This window comes from Taudactylus pleione, unplaced genomic scaffold, assembly GCF_031769625.1.
Source record: "Taudactylus pleione unplaced genomic scaffold, aTauple2 ptg000051l, whole genome shotgun sequence".
Classification (NCBI taxonomy): domain Eukaryota; kingdom Metazoa; phylum Chordata; class Amphibia; order Anura; family Myobatrachidae; genus Taudactylus; species Taudactylus pleione.
This window is the reverse complement of record NW_028284453.1, coordinates 4,088,236-4,107,872: the sequence shown is the minus strand read 5'-3', so window position 1 is coordinate 4,107,872 and position 19,637 is coordinate 4,088,236. Positions and strand designations below refer to the sequence as shown.

General features: G+C 45.6%; 1 protein-coding gene across 6 annotated transcripts in view; it reads right to left on the bottom strand.

Moving 5' to 3' along the window:
• The window catches only part of LOC148535469 (voltage-gated potassium channel KCNC1-like), a 121,224-nt gene that overhangs the window by 57,636 nt on the left and 43,951 nt on the right, over positions 1-19,637 (bottom strand). For 5 of the 6 annotated variants that reach the window (XM_088462642.1, XM_088462646.1, XM_088462647.1 and 2 more), the window contains exon 2: positions 17,133-18,066. In XM_088462642.1, coding sequence (XP_088318768.1) covers positions 17,133-18,066 — 934 coding nt within the window. Of the gene's footprint in view, positions 1-11,493; positions 11,511-17,128; positions 18,067-19,637 lie in introns of all 6 variants that reach the window. The other variant, XM_088462644.1, reaches the window with a different exon arrangement.

Below are 19,637 nucleotides of genomic sequence, written 5' to 3'. Positions count from 1 at the left end.
AATGCTCGGCAGTTGTTTTTTCTTTTTTTAACATAATAATACATGACCAGGAGACAGAAATAAAAAATTCTGCTGCAGGGAATTTTATTATTATAGGGCGTGATTCAGCTTAGCACGCAGGCAGCTTTGCAATTCCGTCCTTGCTATTATGCAAATGCAGCAGGAGGTGTCTGACACCCCCGGCTGCATTTGCGATCCCAGCACTGCGACCAGCTTACGCAGGCTGGCCATCTTGCGAGGCCAGGAAACTGCGTCTGCGGATGCAGCCCCTGGACTTGCCACTCCTGCAAAATGGGGCCGACATGCCAGCCTTTCTTGCCCCTTAAATGCCTCTGCCTGTCAATCAGGGGCTGTGTGCGATCATGCAGGACCCGCTCTGCACATTCACAGAACGGGTCCTGCGCACGTGCAGATTCCTGATAATTGGGAATCAGGATTGTACGTAACTGGATTAACCCTAAGATGAAAGTTGGTGACTAAGCATTTGTTAGGCGTGTGCTGGCGCTCAACGGCACACAGTGGCGAACATCTATTCATTCATTCATGTTTGTTCACTGTCAGACTGACCTAAAATAATCTGACCTATAAGGAGAAAGGCAATACAGGAAATATAAGGGATTTCCTTATTTTATTTGCTTTAGTCATTTTGTTGTTGCTGTTTTTATTAGATTTCTTTGTTAATATGCAATAGTACAAAATCTTATACAGTTGGGTAAACAAATCTGCCTGGGATCTGGACAGAATGTCGAACTGGACTTTAGGTCGAAAATCAATATGTTGAATTTGTTTTAAAAAATGTCGATAAGGATAAAATGTCAACATTTAACATGACAACACCAGAATGTCGACATACCTTTTTTTTTGCTTATAGTCAGGCTTAGGTTTAGGGATCAGGTTTAAGCAAAACACCCTATGTCAACATTCTGGTGTCGACATGTTAAATGCCGCCGTTTTAACTAGGTCAATATTTTTGAATGGCAACATATTGGTTGTCGACTATAGTCCAGTTCGACATTCTGACCGAATCCCCAGACACATTTGGTTTCCCACCTGTAAACGTTTTTGTACTATTACATTTTAACAAAGAAAAATGACTTATGCCGGGTACACACTAGACGGTACGTCGTTATGATCCGGATCGGGCCGACATATCGGGCACATCATCTAGTGTCTATCCACCTTGCGAGCCCCCACTGGCCAACGTTGAGTCGTTCCAATGTCCTAGGATGCACAGACGGCGGAGCGACCCAGCTGCCGACGCCGGCAAGGTCAATTGTGACAGTGAATGACATATCGGGCGGACGGTCATCATGCAGTGTGTACCGACTGCCTGTTATATCGTACATCGGCACCATCGACTGTTGGATGGGCAGTTGCAAGTATGTACCCACCTTTAGGAGCTGATTAGTTGCTGTGAGCAACTTTTCCACTTTATCTCTCCAAGACACAGGTTCTCAAACTCGGTCCTCAGGACCCCAAACAGTGCATGTTTTCTAGGTCTCCTTAGAGAATCACAATTGAAATAATTAGCTCCACCTGTGGATCTTTTAAAATGTGTCAGTGAGTAATGAATACACCTGTGCACCTGCTGGGTGACCTGGAAAACATGACCTGTTTGGGGTCCTGAGGACCGAGTTTAGGAACCACTGCTCCAAGATATGATAAATCTCTCCCTATGAGTGTTTTTATACGAATATGACAATGATATGTATGTCACAAAAATAGGCCTTCTATGTTTTATAGCAGCTGAAGTTCTGTGATAACGTTTAAAAATATCAATCTGTAAAACATTTTTGAAATTTGATGTATGTATATTTAACCTTTTTCCTAGTCACATTTATGTTATACCATTTGTTCCTGTTTAGTCATTTTCTCCTGACGCTCAGTAAGATGCATAAAGGATTTTACACACAAAATGTTATTTATGTATAAATTAACATAAAAGTAGGTCTCCGGTTAAAATGATGTTTTTGCCTGAAAGCTATTACCCCACGACTAGGGAAATTCAGAATTCACCCGCCAGTTTTAGCAGGGTAAAGGAGTATCTCCTTGGCACCGAGGGCTCCTTATATGGTACCACTGCCATTCTGCAATATTTAGTAGGGAAGTATATTATTAAATGTTTAGGAAGAGTGAACATCTCATTGAACAGACAATTAAGTGCTATATACATGACAATAACAATTAACATATAAGATAAAACCACATAAACAAATGACTTACAAGCATGAGATACATAATAACACTTCATAGTGATGTCACAAGTCTCAGATATTATTGACTACATACTTACATTATTTTCCTGAATATACTGTAGAAGCAGATTCAGAAGACATCCTAGTTTTGGCGGTGACTGCATAGTTTGTACTGCAGCAATGACACAGTAGAGGGCTGAATAGATTAAATGACCTTCGCAAAGCCGGACAGAGGGTACAAAATGTGAGGCTGAAGGGGAATTCTTTAGATGTAGACAAGTAATATACCTAGTATCTACTTTGTGTTAGTCCCTCTTATACATTGTACTGTCATGCATACTGCAATGGCCAAAACCTGTTTAATAAGGACAAACAGATCAGACAAATGTAATAGGTGTTTTCTATTGAAATGGAAATTGCCTACAAATAAATAATTTTTCTTTCTTAACAATTATCCCCTGAGACACGCAACCATTTCTTTAGACATACAAGGCACACGTTTAATTATTTTATAAATTATTTTGTACGGCAATACACCTATGCAAAATTAGCATGCCCAGATTCTACAAAGAACATCCCACTGAAAGTCATAGACATTTTTGTAGGGCGGTCTGTAACATAGGCACCAATACTGCAGACACACAATTTAAATAAAGTTGATATTTAAATAAATTAAAGCTGATCTAGTTGCATAGCTTTCCACAGCAACAAATGCCACTTTTTATCCCTAGTCCTCAGCTACAGTTGGTACACATCAGTGCAGACCTTACGTATTTCACATTGATGTGTCACAGAGCTTTTCACAATCACAAATGTCACTTTTTACCCCTAGTCCTAAGTAAGCCTGTGCAAATCAGTGCAGACATTACGCATTTCACACTGATGTGTATCACAGAGCTTTTCACAATCACAAATGTCACTTTTTACCCCTAGTCCTAAGTAAGTCTGTGCAAATCAGTGCAGACATTACGCATTTCACACTGATGTGTATCACAGAGCTTTTCAAAATCACAAATGTCACTTTTTACCCATAGTCCTAAGTAAGTCTGTGCAAATCAGTGCAGACATTACGCATTTCACACTGATGTGTATCACAGAGCTTTTCACAATCACAAATGTCACTTTTTACCCCTAGTCCTAAGTAAGTCTGTGCAAATCAGTGCAGACATTACGCATTCACACTGTGTGTCACTGAGCTTTTCACAATCACAAATGTCACTTTTTACCCCTAGTCCTAAGTAAGTCTGTGCAAATCAGTGCAGACATTATGCACTTCACAGTGATGTGTATCACAGAGCTTTTCACAATCACAAAAACGTCACTTTTTACCCCTAGTCCTAAGTAAGTCTGTGCAAATCAGTGCAGACATTACGCATTTCACACTGATGTGTATCACAGAGCTTTTCACAATCACAAATGTCACTTTTTACCCCTAGTCCTAAGTAAGTCTGTGCAAATCAGTGCAGACATTATGCATTTCACACTGATGTGTATCACAGAGCTTTTCACAATCACAAATGTCACTTTTTACCACTAGTCCTAAGTAAGTCTGTGCAAATCAGTGCAGACATTACGCATTTCACACTGATGTGTGTCACAGAGCTTTTCACAATCACAAATGTCACTTTTTACCCCTAGTCCTAAATAAGTCTGTGCAAATCAGTGCAGACATTACACGTTTCACATTGATGTGTCACAGAGCTTTTCACAATCACAAATGTCACTTTTCTGTGCCCACCAGTGCAGACATTATGCATTTCACATAGATGTGTGCATAGAATGCAATGTCACAACACAAATACCTGACACTTAAATGAAAAATTACAACTGCCTACCTGTAATTGACGATGGTGGGTAAGATCATAACTTTGGCCAAATTTTTGGCAAAAACCTTGCATATTATGCATAATTATTAATGGCTGTATGGTGCATCTGGTTATTCTTTTTTTCTATGTTCTACCTGTAATTCACCAGCTGTTTCATGTGGAACCTAAGGTCAAATCAGCAGTATTCCCACTGTGCTAGGGTAATGGTGATTTACTCACATGGGGTGCAATAGAGACAGTACATTTGGGAAGTGCATAACTTGCAAGTCAGTGCCTCATATGGGAGTCCCAGAATCTAATTTTGGGGTTTCTGAATGCTATTGTTGAAAAACACTGTAGGGATAATTTCAGGGGCAGTGTCAGTCTCCTGGTTGGCGGCTGCATTGGTGAATGCCTAGAATATCCCTGCCAAGATCCATGATGCGAACCACAGCTATGTTTGAGTTATATTGGAAGGCTACATGCTGGAGCCAATCACTTCTGGAGGTAGTGAGTCATTTTCGGACTGGAGGGAGAAATGATAAGTAGTATAAATTAACATCTGCCTGGGTTATCCACTGAACTGTAGGAGCTCTATGCTGGTTGAACATATATTTATTTATCTTTCATACTGCCAGTGCAAGAAACACCACATGGGGTCTAAATAGTGCTCTGATAACTATACGCCTGCCATGGTGCTCACAAAGCTATCAGACACCTACATCAGGATTGCTAATAAAACACCTGGACCGGTCAAGAATTTGGGCATCCCTTGGACTATTGATAGAGGCCTGGAGTATTGTCTACTTCCTGGTTGTGCTATATCATCCACATCTGTCTGCATTGCTAAACCCCCCCTTAAACCTAACCCTCCATTAGGGGTGCCTAACCCTAACCTCCGCCCAAGTGCCTAACCCTAACCCCCACTCTAAGTGCCTAACCTTAACCCCCCTTCCCCTAGCCTAACCCTAACCCTCCCGGGGGGCTGCCTAACCCTAAGTCCCCCCCAGAAGCCCCTAACCTAACTCTCCCCCCGCGGCTGACCGTGCCTTGCTTACCTTCGATTGGGATGCCGGGTGCCAGGCTCCCGGCCAATTTAAAATGACAGGCGTCAGGATATCGACGCCTGTTATTAGACCCTTCACGGGATTAGACAGTCGGGATGCCGACAGTCGGGATTTAGACCGTCGGCATCCCTACTGCATACCGTTACCACATTTGCCTCAATTTTTATGCTCACTATATTTTATTACATGGAAAAGAGCATAGGGGTCTATTTACTAAGCCTTGGATGGAGATACAGTGAGCTGAGATAAAGTACCAGCCAATCAGCTCCTAACTGTCATGTCACAGGCTGTGTTTGAAAAATGACAGTTAGGAGCTGATTGGCTGGTACTTTATCTTCATCCACTTTATCTCCATCCAAGGCTTAGTAAATAGACCCCTGAATGGCAAGAGACGACAGTTTCAGATGGCCAGATTTTCCCAAACCTCATCAAGTCCAAAAGAAACCGATTACTTGCAATTTTATATTTTTCTATTTCGATTTGCATTTTGTCAGCTGAAGCCATCCCCAGCCAGCTTAAAAATACTGTATTTACCCCCATATGCTGAGGTATATGCATCTAAAAGAAACCTCTAGTTCTGCCACATTTGCATATGGGCTAGGTTTGTGGCAGGAGGACCTACGCTCAAAAACACCTTACCAGGTAACAAACACAAGAAAAGTGTTTTCACATTTACTTTGACAGCGAAAAAAACCAAAACAATACATGTGCTACTTAGTTTGATCTAAATAAACAAATCCCTCTACACAGCAGGTATAATCTTCCTTCTCGTGTAAGAATGAAAGTAACAAAATAATTCATTTTTTTCTACGCCCACAGAATCATATAATACCCGCACAATAAAGGAAGAAAGCACCAATCAGCTGCAAAGGTGAATTTGCAGTCAACCAAACAAAAGCGGCTCCCTAGGGCTGGTGACCGTAATCATTATCAGTGTGTACTTGCACAAGCCATTGATACAGCTATTGACAGGTGAATACAGTATACGGTACATGCATCTCCCTATGGGTCTGCCTCAGTTAGTGTGCCTTTATTTAATGTGCATGTCCCTTCGCACCCCTATCCAGTCTCTCCAAGTCTATGGGGGTGCAAATATCAAATCTGCATACAGCTATCGAGGGGATACAGTCAGTATCCTCGCGACTACAATACTGGCCCTGATATTACCGGCGCTGGAATCCCGATGCCTATCGCAATCCCGGTGCCAACATCCCGACCGCCGGGATACCGCCGGTAAGTAGTGGGGTGGAGAGGGAGGATTAGGGTACATGCTCAGTATGGTCTTAGGCTTAAGTTGGGTGCACATCCTAGGGCAGGTCAGTGTTTCACACCGTCTAGGATGCATGATCAGTATGGGCTTAGGCTGTAGTTGGGTGCACATCCTAGGGGAGGTCAGTGTTTTACACTCTGTAGAATGCATGTTCAGTATGGGCTTAGGCTGTAGTTGGGTGCACATCCTAGGGGAGGTCAGTGTTTTACACCCTCTAGAATGCATGCTCAGTATGGGCTTAGGCTGTAGTTGGGTGCACATCCTAGGGCAGGTCAGTATTTTACACCTTCTAGAATGCATGCTCAGTATGGGCTTAGGCTGTAGTTGGGTGCACATCCTAGGGGAGGTCAGTGTTTTACACCCTCTAGGATGCATGCTCAGTATGGGCTTAGGCTGTAGTTGGGTGCCCATCCTAGGGGAGGTCAGTGTTTTACACCGTCTAGGATGCATGATCAGTATGGGCTTAGGCTGTAGTTGGGTGCACATCCTAGGGGAGGTCAGTGTTTTACACCCTCTAGAATGCATGCTCAGTATGGGCTTAGGCTGTAGTTGGGTGCACATCCTAGGGGAGGTCAGTGTTTTACACCCTGTAGAATGCATGCTCAGTATGGGCTTAGGCTGTAGTTGGGTGCACATCCTAGGGGAGGTTAGTGTTTTACACCCTGTAGAATGCATGCTCAGTATGGGCTTAGGCTGTAGTTGGGTGCACATCCTAGGGGAGGTCAGTGTTTTACACCCTGTAGAATGCATTCTCAGTATGGGCTTAGGTTGTAGTTTGTGCACATCCTAGGGGAGGTCAGTGTTTTACACCCTCTAGAATGCATGCTCAGTATGGGCTTAGGTTGTAGTTGGATGCACATCCTAGGGGAGGTCAGTGTTTTACACCTTGTAGAATGCATTCTCAGTATGGGCTTAGGCTGTAGTTGGGTGCACATCCTAGGGCAGGTCAGTATTTTACACCCTCTAGAATGCATGCTCAGTATGGGCTTAGGCTGTAGTTGGGTGCACATCCTAGGGGAGGTCAGTGTTTTACACCCTCTAGGATGCATGCTCAGTATGGGCTTAGGCTGTAGTTGGGTGCACATCCTAGGGGAGGTCAGTGTTTTACACCCTGTAGAGTGCATGCTCAGTATGGGCTTAGGCTGTAGTTGGGTGCACATCCTAGGGGAGGTCAGTGTTTTACACCCTGTAGAATGCATGCTCAGTATGGGCTTAGGCTGTAGTTGGGTGCACATCCTAGGGGAGGTCAGTGTTTTACACCCTCTAGAATGCATGCTCAGTATGGGCTTAGGCTGTAGTTGGGTGCACATCCTAGGGGAGGTCAGTGTTTTACACCCTGTAGAATGCATGCTCAGTATGGGCTTAGGCTGTAGTTGGGTGCACATCCTAGGGGAGGTTAGTGTTTTACACCGTCTAGGATGCATGCTCAGTATGGGCTTAGGCTGTAGTTGGGTGCACATCCTAGGGGAGGTCAGTGTTTTACACCCTCTAGAATGCATGCTCAGTATGGGCTTAGGCTGTAGTTGGGTGCACATCCTAGGGGAGGTCAGTGTTTTACACCCTCTAGAATGCATTCTCAGTATGGGCTTAGGTTGTAGTTGGGTGCACATCCTAGGGGAGGTCAGTGTTTTACACCCTGTAGAATGCATTCTCAGTATGGGCTTAGGCTGTAGTTGGGTGCACATCCTAGGGGAGGTCAGTGTTTTACACCGTCTAGGATGCATGATCAGTATGGGCTTAGGCTGTAGTTGGGTGCACATCCTAGGGGAGGTCAGTGTTTTACACCGTCTAGGATGCATGATCAGTATGGGCTTAGGCTGTAGTTGGGTGCACATCCTAGGGGAGGTCAGTGTTTTACACCCTGTAGAATGCATTCTCAGTATGGGCTTACGCTGTAGTTGGGTGCCCATCCTAGGGGAGGTCAGTGTTTTACACCATGTAGAATGCATTCTCAGTATGGGCTTAGGTTGTAGTTTGTGCACATCCTAGGGGAGGTCAGTGTATTACACCCTGTAGAATGCATTCTCAGTATGGGCTTAGGCTGTAGTTTGTGCACATCCTTGGGGAGGTCAGTGTTTTACACCATGTAGAATGCATTCTCAGTATGGGCTTAGGCTGTAGTTTGTGTACATCCTAGGGGAGGTCAGTGTTTTACACCCTCTAGAATGCATGCTCAGTATGGGCTTAGGCTGTAGTTGGGTGCACATCCTAGGGGAGGTCAGTGTTTTACACCCTCTAGAATGCATTCTCAGTATGGGCTTAGGTTGTAGTTGGGTGCACATCCTAGGGGAGGTCAGTGTTTTACACCCTGTAGAATGCATTCTCAGTATGGGCTTAGGCTGTAGTTGGGTGCACATCCTAGGGGAGGTCAGTGTTTTACACCGTCTAGGATGCATGATCAGTATGGGCTTAGGCTGTAGTTGGGTGCACATCGTAGGGGAGGTCAGTGTTTTACACCGTCTAGGATGCATGATCAGTATGGGCTTAGGCTGTAGTTGGGTGCACATCCTAGGGGAGGTCAGTGTTTTACACCCTGTAGAATGCATTCTCAGTATGGGCTTAGGTTGTAGTTGGATGCACATCCTAGGGGAGGTCAGTGTTTTACACCCTGTAGAATGCATTCTCAGTATGGGCTTAGGCTGTAGTTTGTGCACATCCTTGGGGAGGTCAGTGTTTTACACCATGTAGAATGCATTCTCAGTATGGGCTTAGGTTGTAGTTGGGTGCACATCCTAGGGGAGGTCAGTGTTTTACATCCTCTAGAATGCATGCTCAGTATGGGCTTAGGTTGTAGTTGGGTGCAGAACCTAGGGGAGGTCAGTGTTTTACACCCTGTAGAACGCATGCTCAGTATGGGCTTAGGTTGTAGTTGGGTGTACATCCTATGGAAGGTCAGTGTTTTACACCCTCTAGAATGCATTCTCAGTATGGGCTTAGGGCCTGATTCAGAGATCTATACAATGATAATTTTTATGCAGATAAAGCGAATGTTTGCCATTGTGCATGCTTATAATCCACACTGCGCACGCACAGCGATTGTCTGGTGATTCCACACACACAGAGAACCCATTTGCAAAGTGAGTGACAATTAGTTAGCGTTTGGGGGAAATAACGGGGGGGGGGGTGGTTAGAAAAATGCAGGTGTGTCTTACCATTTAAACGCTGTTATTTGGGCGTGCATCAATTAGCCATTGCAGAGCCCTCTGCGTGTCAGGAGAGCCGCTGTATTTGAAACAGGATAGACATTCTACAAGGGCTGCGTGGCTAGTTGATGTGTGTAGTTGTTAGCGATATTTACGTTGGTACGCAACATCAGATGCAGATGAGAATTGGGCATCCTTATGCTCAGGTATGTTTAGGAACTATTATTATAGTCAGGGCCAGCTCCAGCCCTAGCCGCGCCTTGCGGCAATGGACCGCTGCTCCCTATTCGCGACCGAATGGGGGGCGTGGACAAATTATTATATGACGCTATTTTGGGTTGTGCCTGTATGGCACGCCTCCCATTTAACGTCGGGCTCACGGCAAGCCTAGCACTACATCAGTAGCTAGAGCTGGGATGCCCCCAGCTCTCTCCCTGCACTGAATCGATGCCACGCACGTGCACGCGGCATCCATTTTTGTTCCCAGGGGCCAGCACTGCCACACAGCTGTGGCGGTGAATTGCCCAACATCCCGACCTCCCGCAGGACACTTCATCCCGCGGGTGGAACAGCGGGACAGTGCCCAAAAAACAGGATTATCCCGCTGAAATCGGGAATGGCTGGGAGGGGTGAGTCCTCTATGGGGTGGCACCCTTGTTCAACCGCACTGGTCGAACGTGCCTCAAGCCGGCCCTGATCATATTTTCACAGCTGCGGTACTTGTGAAATCGAAGCTGCGATCGCACTAGTGTCCATCTCTGAATAAGACCCTTGAACTGAAGTTGGGCGCACATCCTGATGGAGGTGGTGGTTTCACACCCTCTAGAATGCTCAGTATTAGGTACTGCTGAAGCTGTATGCGTTGATTAGGATGGGGGGAGCCAAAGAAGTGGCAGCCTCGTGGGCCTTAGTACTTTTCGTCTTGATCTAGACTCAAATAATATTTCAGAGCCTTATTTCAAAATATTGTTGGCTTGGCCAGAGCTAAAGTATTTAACATAATAAGATGAAAACTGCAGTAGAGTTCTGAAGATAAGTAATTCCTTCTGGCTAGCGCTGACTAATTATTACAGAATGAATGCATTAATATCTTGCTTTCAGGGAAGTAAATATTTTATCAGGTTAACCTCACTGATGAAGTTGGTGGCGATGACGTAATTGAAAATTAAAAAAAAAATCAAAATGTTTTTAATGCCTATCTAACAAAATAATTTTTTTTTAAATTGACATATATGTGACAATTATCTTGGGGATTTTAAGCACTTTATATATACAGCTTGTGCTGCTCTAGGCCACAAATTAATCTTAATTTATCTTATTTTTGTATTGTATACACAGCTGATGGATGTCCCATGCAGCACACAGAGCATTAGTACATATGAGCAAAGCAACCAATCAGCAATCGCCCTTCACCGGTATGAGGGTTGCCATCAGGGGGGTACAGGGAGTACACCTGTAAGGTGTGCTGGCTGGCAGAGGGGCCCAGAGTGCCAATGATCCCAATCGTTAGGTTTTAATATTTTACTGAGGACCTCACTCATTCTGAGAGGGGCCCCAGTTTTACAGTTGTGGGGAAAGCTGTGATGGGCCCATTGCCTGGGTCTGGGAGAGTCGTGTGGCCCCTGCTTTGCTGTACTTCATATTCATAGAGGCTGGCTGGCCACACCCCTGGGACCAGCCACCAATCAGCAGTTATCTACCACCCTTTCTACTCCTCCCATAAAAGCAGTGCCCTTTTCATTATGCACACTGGGGGTCATTCAGACCTGCTCGCGAGCGGCAGTATGCTCGCAAGCGGGTCGATGTTCCCCACTGCGCATGCACACGACGGAGCTCCCTCCGTCGTGCGCATGCGCGAGACCCGGGGAGCGACGGGCTTTCCATCGCTCCGGGTCTCGCACCAAAGGGGGCGTGCTGTCGATGTTGATTGACAGCATGCACCCTTTGGTGGGCGTGCCGGGGGCGTGGCGGGCAGACGGAGGCGTTCCCATGGGAACGCCTACCGTCTGAAGCCGGCCCCACTGACATCACTAGTGATGTCAGTGGGAGTGATTTTGGCTCTGATAGAGCCAAAATCACTCCAGGGCTTGTGGCAGGGAGACCCTACCGCAGGGTCTCCGTCGCAAGTCCGATGGTCGCGATGGTCAAGACCATCGCGACCATCTTTTTGGCCGCTCGCATATGCTGTGGGTGGTCACCCACAGCTATGCGAGTGGCCAGGAAGCCACTCCATTTTCAAGGAGGAGGGCCCTGATTCAGAGCGAGCGCTCTGGTCAGAGCGTCCGGCTCTGAATCACGCCCACTGTGTAGTGTAAACTGTAAGACCCAATCCACTGAGGCTACTGTTGCCCATGAAAGTCTTCTTCATGTATACATATTTATACTTACCATGCTTATGTGGGAAGTCTGGTGGCATGTGAGGAGATCACGGGGACACATCTGTACCCTGGAGGGAGGTTTATAGCACACACTTGCTCCGCGTGCCAGCCTGCATGCTGCACCTCTGCACCCACAGTGGTAGTGCTGTGTGTGCGTAGTGAGTACTAGGTCGAAAAGATAGGGGGCCCTGCCCGTTTCATTTGTACTGGGTCCAACAAGTCCTGATAGCAGGCATGGGCAAGTTAGATACTAAAAGCAAATTTGTGGTTGGTTGCTATGGACTATTGCACGTTTGCACTACTAATAAACAATCCCATGTCCATTTACTCAACATACTCTACTTTATGGATTTTACTACATCAATAAGGATCTGGTACAAAAATACAGAAGGTACTACACAGATCAAACACATCCTGGCAGGTTAAATGCCTCCTGGCAAAAATGGAGGTGGTCGGAGGATGCAAGCGGTCGCTCAGAAACTGGGTGGCCGCTTGCATCCTGACCGCCCGCCTCTGTTTCGGTCTTTAGGCTGTGGGTTTACACCCAGCTCTAACGACCGCTCGGGTGATGGTCGCGACCATCGGGGCTTACGACGATACCCTAGGGTAGGGTCTCACTTGTCGTAAGCCTGTCAGAGCCGGGAGCTCTCCACTGACATCACTAGTGATCACTAGTGATGTCAGTAGGGCCTCCCCCAAACGGCAGGCGTTCCCGTTTGGGCTGCCACCCCCCGGCCCGCCTTCCAAATGGGGCGAGCTGTCAATCAACATCGACAGCTCGCCCCCTTTGGAAAGAGACCCGCTACGACCGGCGCTGTCGGTCGTAGTGGGTCTCACGCATGCGCACGAGGGAGCCGGCTCCCTCATGCGCATGCGCACTGGCAAAATATCGAGGCGGCCGTGCGGTCGTAGACCGTACGGCCGCCTCTGAATAAGGTCCATAGACTGTAAGCTCCATTGGGCAAAGTGGCTGATGTGCATGATTACATAGAATTACTGGGCGTGCCCAAGATGGCTGCCTCACCGTTTGCCAAATGCAAATTGCTTTGAGTCCTATGGGGAAGGTGCTATGCGAATAAAGTATTATTGTTATTGACAGAAAAACAAATATAAAACCATTTGTATGCTACTCTGTGAACTGTGGGCCTGATTCAGACCCGATTGCTAAGCTGCGGACGCCCCTATGGGCGATTATCGCATGTTTGTGCATGTGTATGCGTCAATGTACGGATGCGCGAACCAGTCACTGTGCCCGGGAATCATGCGCTCGTAGTACACAGACTGGACACAATTTTTTGTGACAGATAGCGCCGTTTGTGGGTGGTAACGGGAAGGTGCTTGTGAACGGGGGAGTGGTGCTGAGAACGCCGGCGTGTCTGGATGTCAAAACGGAGTTTTAGGGTTCTGCATAATTAGCATGGAAGCGTCTTTGTACACGTCACTTGCTTATATTTCAGCCTGCAGTGATCGTAGTGCTTGCAGTGGGGTAGAGTCTACCTCAAGCGCTGCGTGCAGCTCCGATGGCTCTCGATGTCACCGATTAATCACACACTTCCTGGAGATGACGTGTGCTAAGAGAGAAAGGTGGGCGTCTTTATACTAGCGTGCGTTCGCTCTGCCATCGCTCTCTAATGCATAGAGGGCGTCCTTCCACCAGTGTGATCGCGGCATTTGCATACCCGGCCCCTTTTGGCTGCGTGAAAGCGCAGCTTAGCGTCCAGGTCTGAATGAGCTCCCGTGTTTCCCTGAGTTTATATGGTAAGTACAGGCCTTACCATACGGACTCGTGGCACGGATAAGCATCAGATCAAAGACAAGGTGGTAATTGCAAGTATCTGAATTGTACTGCTTGGGAATTTGGACATAAATGAAGACTAGTTGCTGCCGGCAAGGGAACTCAGGCCCTGATTCAGAGCCGGACGCTCTTGAAGAGCGCTCACTCTGAATCAGGGCGTTTTTGTTTGTTTTTTGTTGCGGCCTCTCGGCCGCTCACTAAGCTGTGGGTGATCACCCACAGCTTTTGCGAGCGGCCAGGTGATGGTCGCGATGGTCGCGACCATCGGGGCTTGCGACGAGACCCTTGTGGTAGGGTCTCATCCGTTGCAAGCCCCAGAGAGCTTCCTGCTCTAACAGAGCAGGAAGCTCTCCACTGACATCACTGGTGACATCAGTGGTGCCTCCCACAAACGGCAGGCGTTCCTTCGGGAACGCCTCCGTTTGTGCAGCCACCCCCCCTCCCCACCTACAAAACAGGGCGAGCTGTCAATCAACATCGACAGCTGCCCCATTTGTAGTGAGCCCCGGAGCAAGAGAATTTCTCTCTCGCTCCGGGGCTTGAGCATGCGCGCGCGCAGTACCCCACCGAGCAGGTCTGAATCAGGCCCTCAGTATGTATTACAGTATGTATTACCGTATGTATTACCGGATATGTCTGCACCTCTAAACAGTTAACTTTAACTTACAGGTATTGCCCTTACTTACTCAAAACACCATCTGACACCCAAACTAACATTGCTGTGTGGTTGGGGCACCTAGCCCCACTAAGCACACATTACCCCTGCTATCATACAGTGCTGATATGACATATTAACCTCATATATCAAACTTGTTTTTTCACTATAGGGCAGGGGTTCCCAACCACGGTCCTCAAGGCACATAACAGTACAGGTTTTAAGGATAGCCATAGTTGAGCACAGGTGACTTAATTAGTACCTTAGTTATTTTGATTTAACCAGCTGTGCTTAAGCATGGATATCACTAATACCAGGACTGTTAGTGTGCCTTGAGGACCGAGGTTGGGAATCACTGCTATAGGGTGTAAACTCACCTCTTTGTCTGTTTAAAATACCAGTCTTGTTTTATTACTGCATTTGTATCCAGGGACAGGACGTCCATTATGCGAACCTAACTAGTGTACCAACGGTTAGAGGATGCCTGAAGTACTGAATGCGTGGCACAATATTAGTCATGGTGATTTTAATGCCCCACATGGAGTTCTGGCCCTCGACATAAAGGAGAAGCTTCTTACACATGAATCTGTGAGCTGCCCCTCTTCCATGTCTTTGGTGGGCTTGGAGGGCCAAGCCTGGATACGATGTTACATCCAAGTGCCGCACTACCACTGAAGAACAGAGGGTAGTGTACCATCCCCATCTCTCGCTAAGATAAAAAGGAGCAGGAGTGGGTGTGCAACACCAGAGAGGGCGGGCTGCCAGTGAGTTGTGATAAAGGGAGAGTATATCTTTGATTAACAGGGGGGACAGACAGAGTAGATGGTGAACGGAGGGAAGACGGAAGAGAAACAGGAGTGCGAAGGAGAGATGTGAAGACTGAATGTGAAGGAATGGTAACAGGGATGGAGCAGAGCAAAGGGTCGAATATTGGGAAAACATCTGTTAATGGGAGAATGGTTGAAAGTGAGTATTTAAGTTCATACAGTATGTGCTAGTGTGCTTGCATGATGAGTTGTATATAGGCTTATAGGTCGTTTAATGTATACTGCATTGTTTAAGGATGATAATGTGTCATACTTGCTGATATTTTGTGCTGTCCCGGAGGTCGTGGCACAGTAGAGGGCATCATCGCAGTCCCGCCCCTGCTGGACAATGGCACCATTTGCAGCATTCGAGAGTCTCCCAGACATTCCAGTTGTGTAGGCACATATGTAAGTGTGTGTAAGTGTGTGTGTGTTCTGTAGTCTGGAAAATACCTTATACACTTCTGTTTTAGTTTTTATATCATGCAAAGTCACCTTTCCCTTACCAAGTCTTCCTTAGATGCTTATCATGCAAAAACTGACCCTGATATACTGTATTAGATTCAAACACCTTCACATGAAGTTTCAGGGCAGAAGGTATAGGAGATTTTACAGTGCTCCATCATTACACCACCAGCTCAGAAAGAGAAATACTGCTAGAGTGGGCATTGTCTAATGCAGAGGTTCCCAAACTCGGTCTTCAAGGAACCCTAACAGACCAGGCTTTAAGGATATAAGTGGTTGATCACAGATGGTTAAATCAAACTGACTGAGGTACTAATTAAGGGCCTGATTCAGCAAGGAACGCAGTTGCTAATACGCATGCAATCGGCTGAACTAGCCACTGCGTAGACCTGTGGCAGAGTTATTGACAGGAAGTGCCGTTTGTGGGTGGTGACGGGGGGGGGGTGAATGCAAGCATGCCAGTGTGTTTCAACGCCGTTGCCTTGGCAGTGCATAAATTAGCCACTGCGATACCATGCGCAGCCTGAGGCCTCATAACGTGTGGCTGTTAGCAGTTACTAAGTAAGGTTAGGGCTTGTGCAAGTGTTTGTATGGGTCCGATGGTACTCGATTGTACCGATGGTTTCGCTATTCTTCTAAGCATTATGGATGTGCGTATGGTAAAGTGGGCGTCCTTATGTGGTGCTGAGATTGCACTGCAATCGCAGTGGTTTGGCTTGCTATCGCAGTTAAACTACGTGCCCAAGCATGGATATACTTAAACATGGACTGTTAGGGTGCCTTGAGGAGTTTGGGAACCTCTGATATATGTAAGGTGAAATTAGAATTTGATTAACACATTTTGCTGAATATTGTGTAAGTCAATAATATACAGATAGAGCGCGTTTCTATAAAACATCGGCAATCCCCTAGGCACATTCTATTCCCTTACAGCTCCATTTGAATCATTAGCTGTGCGCTCTTCTCTAGTTCAAACAGCGAGCACAGCGCAGTTAAGCGCAAACAGCCTAAACCATGGGAGGGGTGACAGGGAATCCATCTTGTCCTTTGTCACAAAGGAAAGCTCTCCATCTGTATATATTGATGAGTGGTGGCTAATAAGTGGTGTGGTGAAAGAGGCAATATACAGTAATCAGAAGTACAGAAAATATAGCAAATAATGGGGTAAACTTACTAAAGGTGGATTTTAGCCAATTTTAAATCGATGTAAATCGATGTTGTGTTTCGCACATTTACTAAAATTTAAAAAGCAATATAAAAAAATCGTCTGTTAGTAAATGTGAGATGTAGACACTGAAACACATCGATTAAAATCGACCTTTAGTAAATTTGGCCCAAGAACTTATCCCTGGTTTGTTTTTTAATAACAAAACTGTTAGCATATACCCCAGACTATACATAATAAAGTATTTTTTATTGATTATCACTTTTCACTTATATTTTTCAAGTTGACTGTTTATAATATATACTGTACCTGTACATATGCCACATGCGCTTGGCAAGCCATTCATTCTCTCGTTCATTTCTTCATTCACCCAACCATTCATGCTTACCTGCTCTGTTGATCTCAATGATTTCCTCCTGAGCTAAGGGGCAGGCATCTCCTGTTACGCTTCTATGAGGCGACTGCATGTCTGGTTTACAGTAATTAGGTGATCCAGGTTGAGGAGCCCGTGGAATATGTTTGTTCTTTTTCTTTGGTAGCTTCTGCTTAGCCATAGCTAGAGAGTAGTACATTCCAAAATTGTTGACAATGACTGGTACTGGCATAGCAATTGTTAGCACACCTGCCAACGCACAAAGGGCCCCCACCAACATCCCCGACCAAGTCACTGGGTACATGTCACCATACCCCAAAGTTGTCATGGTTACCACAGCCCACCAAAACCCTATGGGGATATTTTTGAAGTTGGTGTGTGCACTGCCAGTAATGTCACCTGGTGCAGCCCCGATCCTTTCTGCATAGTATATCATGGTGGCAAAGATTAAAACCCCAAGTGCCAAGAAAATTATAAGAAGGAGAAACTCGTTTGTACTGGCCCGTAGAGTGTGGCCAAGGACTCGGAGCCCAACAAAATGACGAGTGAGCTTAAAGATTCTCAAGATCCTAACAAATCGGACAACTCGAAGGAAACCTAGGACATCCTTGGCTGCTTTGGAAGACAGGCCACTCAAGCCGACCTCCAGGTAGAAGGGTAGAATAGCCACAAAGTCTATAATATTCAAGCTGCTCTTAATGAATTCCATTTTATCAGGGCAGAACAAAACACGCATGAAAAACTCAAATGTGAACCATATCACGCACATGCCTTCTACATAAGTGAGAAAAGGTTCAGTCTCCACTTCTAATATAGTCTCCGTCCTGGTGACGTTGTTTCGCGTGGTGGTCTCCGTCTTGTTGACGATCTCATTGAATGCCTCGTGGGTCTCAAGGCAAAACGTTGTGATGGAGATGAGAATGAAGAACAGGGAAGCAAAGGCGATATACTGCCAAACAAACACAGAGAATACAGTTATACAAACGACACAGACTCAACATAAAAATATAAAACACAAAAGTTTGTAGTGGCACAGAGTGTGGAACATATCAATCACTTCTACACCCTATTCTTCTGGGGAAACTTGTGTCTAATATACCCATTGTATAATGTGGTTACTTTTGTCATACTAGAGTTTTAAAGTCTGGTGTTATATTCCCAAGCCACAAATTGCCTTCTATCTTGGCTCATCGTGATTTTATGAACACTATTCTCTCTTATAATAGATTGAAACCTGCCGACGTGTCTATTATCCTACTTGTGACAAATATTTTTTGTTTTATATTTAGGTGCGGATTCAATTAGACGTGAACATTTCAGCATTTTGTACAAAATCTCATCTTTGCATTCATCGTGAGGTTTTAGTCTTTTAAATAATGATTACTAGTTTCTCTAGAATTTTAATGTTAGTTACACCCTACCTACCGAGAAGGAGGTGATTGTAGCTTCTACAGTTTCTAAGCTTCTGGTGAGTGAGCCTTTCATTTGCAACCATTACAAGAAATCAACACTTTTCAAATGGAGCCAGGTTAGGGAATCCCATTTTATTCATACATTGCATAGTGACTTGTACACCTTAAATATATATGTAGAATTTTATATTGTGTACATTTATCTGCAAGAGAGCTTGGAAAGTGGCCTAACTCAGGGGCCAAGTTCAATTTGACAGCGTGTAAAGAGCCAGAAGGCCTGCAGAGGAAGCAGACAAGCAGGAGGCATTGAGCATAACACAGCTCAATGTGAGATCCAGGTTGGGAGAACAGGACTATCGCACAATATCATGTCTACTCATACTTGACTACTTTTCAAAAAGCATTTCAGGGAGTTTGTGAAAGCAATACATAGGACGGAGTACATTTCATATGCATGGAGGTAATTAAACACCTGAGCCTGTGAGTGTTGGCCTCTGGACAAGAAGGGGCTAGTTGTTTAGTGAGATAGTGTTGTGGGGTGGGGTTAAGTTTTAGTTAGCCTATAAGGTTGGCAGGAGGTCAGTTTTTCAGTGCTATTTCTGGGTTGCTCCTTGGCATCCATTTCATAGAAATTTCTCTGGTCGGCTGTTTCCCGTCCTCCCTCCCTTATTCATTGAGTTGTTTGGTGTCGGTTTTTCTTGTGGCGGGAAAGAACGGTAGCAGTCTCCATCTGTCTTTTGGGCTTGAGGTGCACTCCCTACCAATACATGGCTTAGGCCTACTGGGGTCAGCGGCAACCACCTAACAAGGTGGGCCTCACGTCCTGTCATTGGGGTGGGAGGCGGATACCTTGGGCATGGTAATGGACTGGCTGCTCGCCTCCCATTTAGAAGATCGGTGTCAGTATCCAGTTGGTGATCTTGCATTGTGGGGCCATTGTTTCTACGCCACCACACCATACACTCTGTATTTCTTTCTTCTTCTATTAGTTAGTTCAGTTATGCATTAAATAGTTTAATTAGTTTAAAAATAAATAAAGCTGACCTTCGTTTCCCCTTACACAAGCCTCTGCGTCAGTATTTCATTATGATTATGGTTGATGATTTAC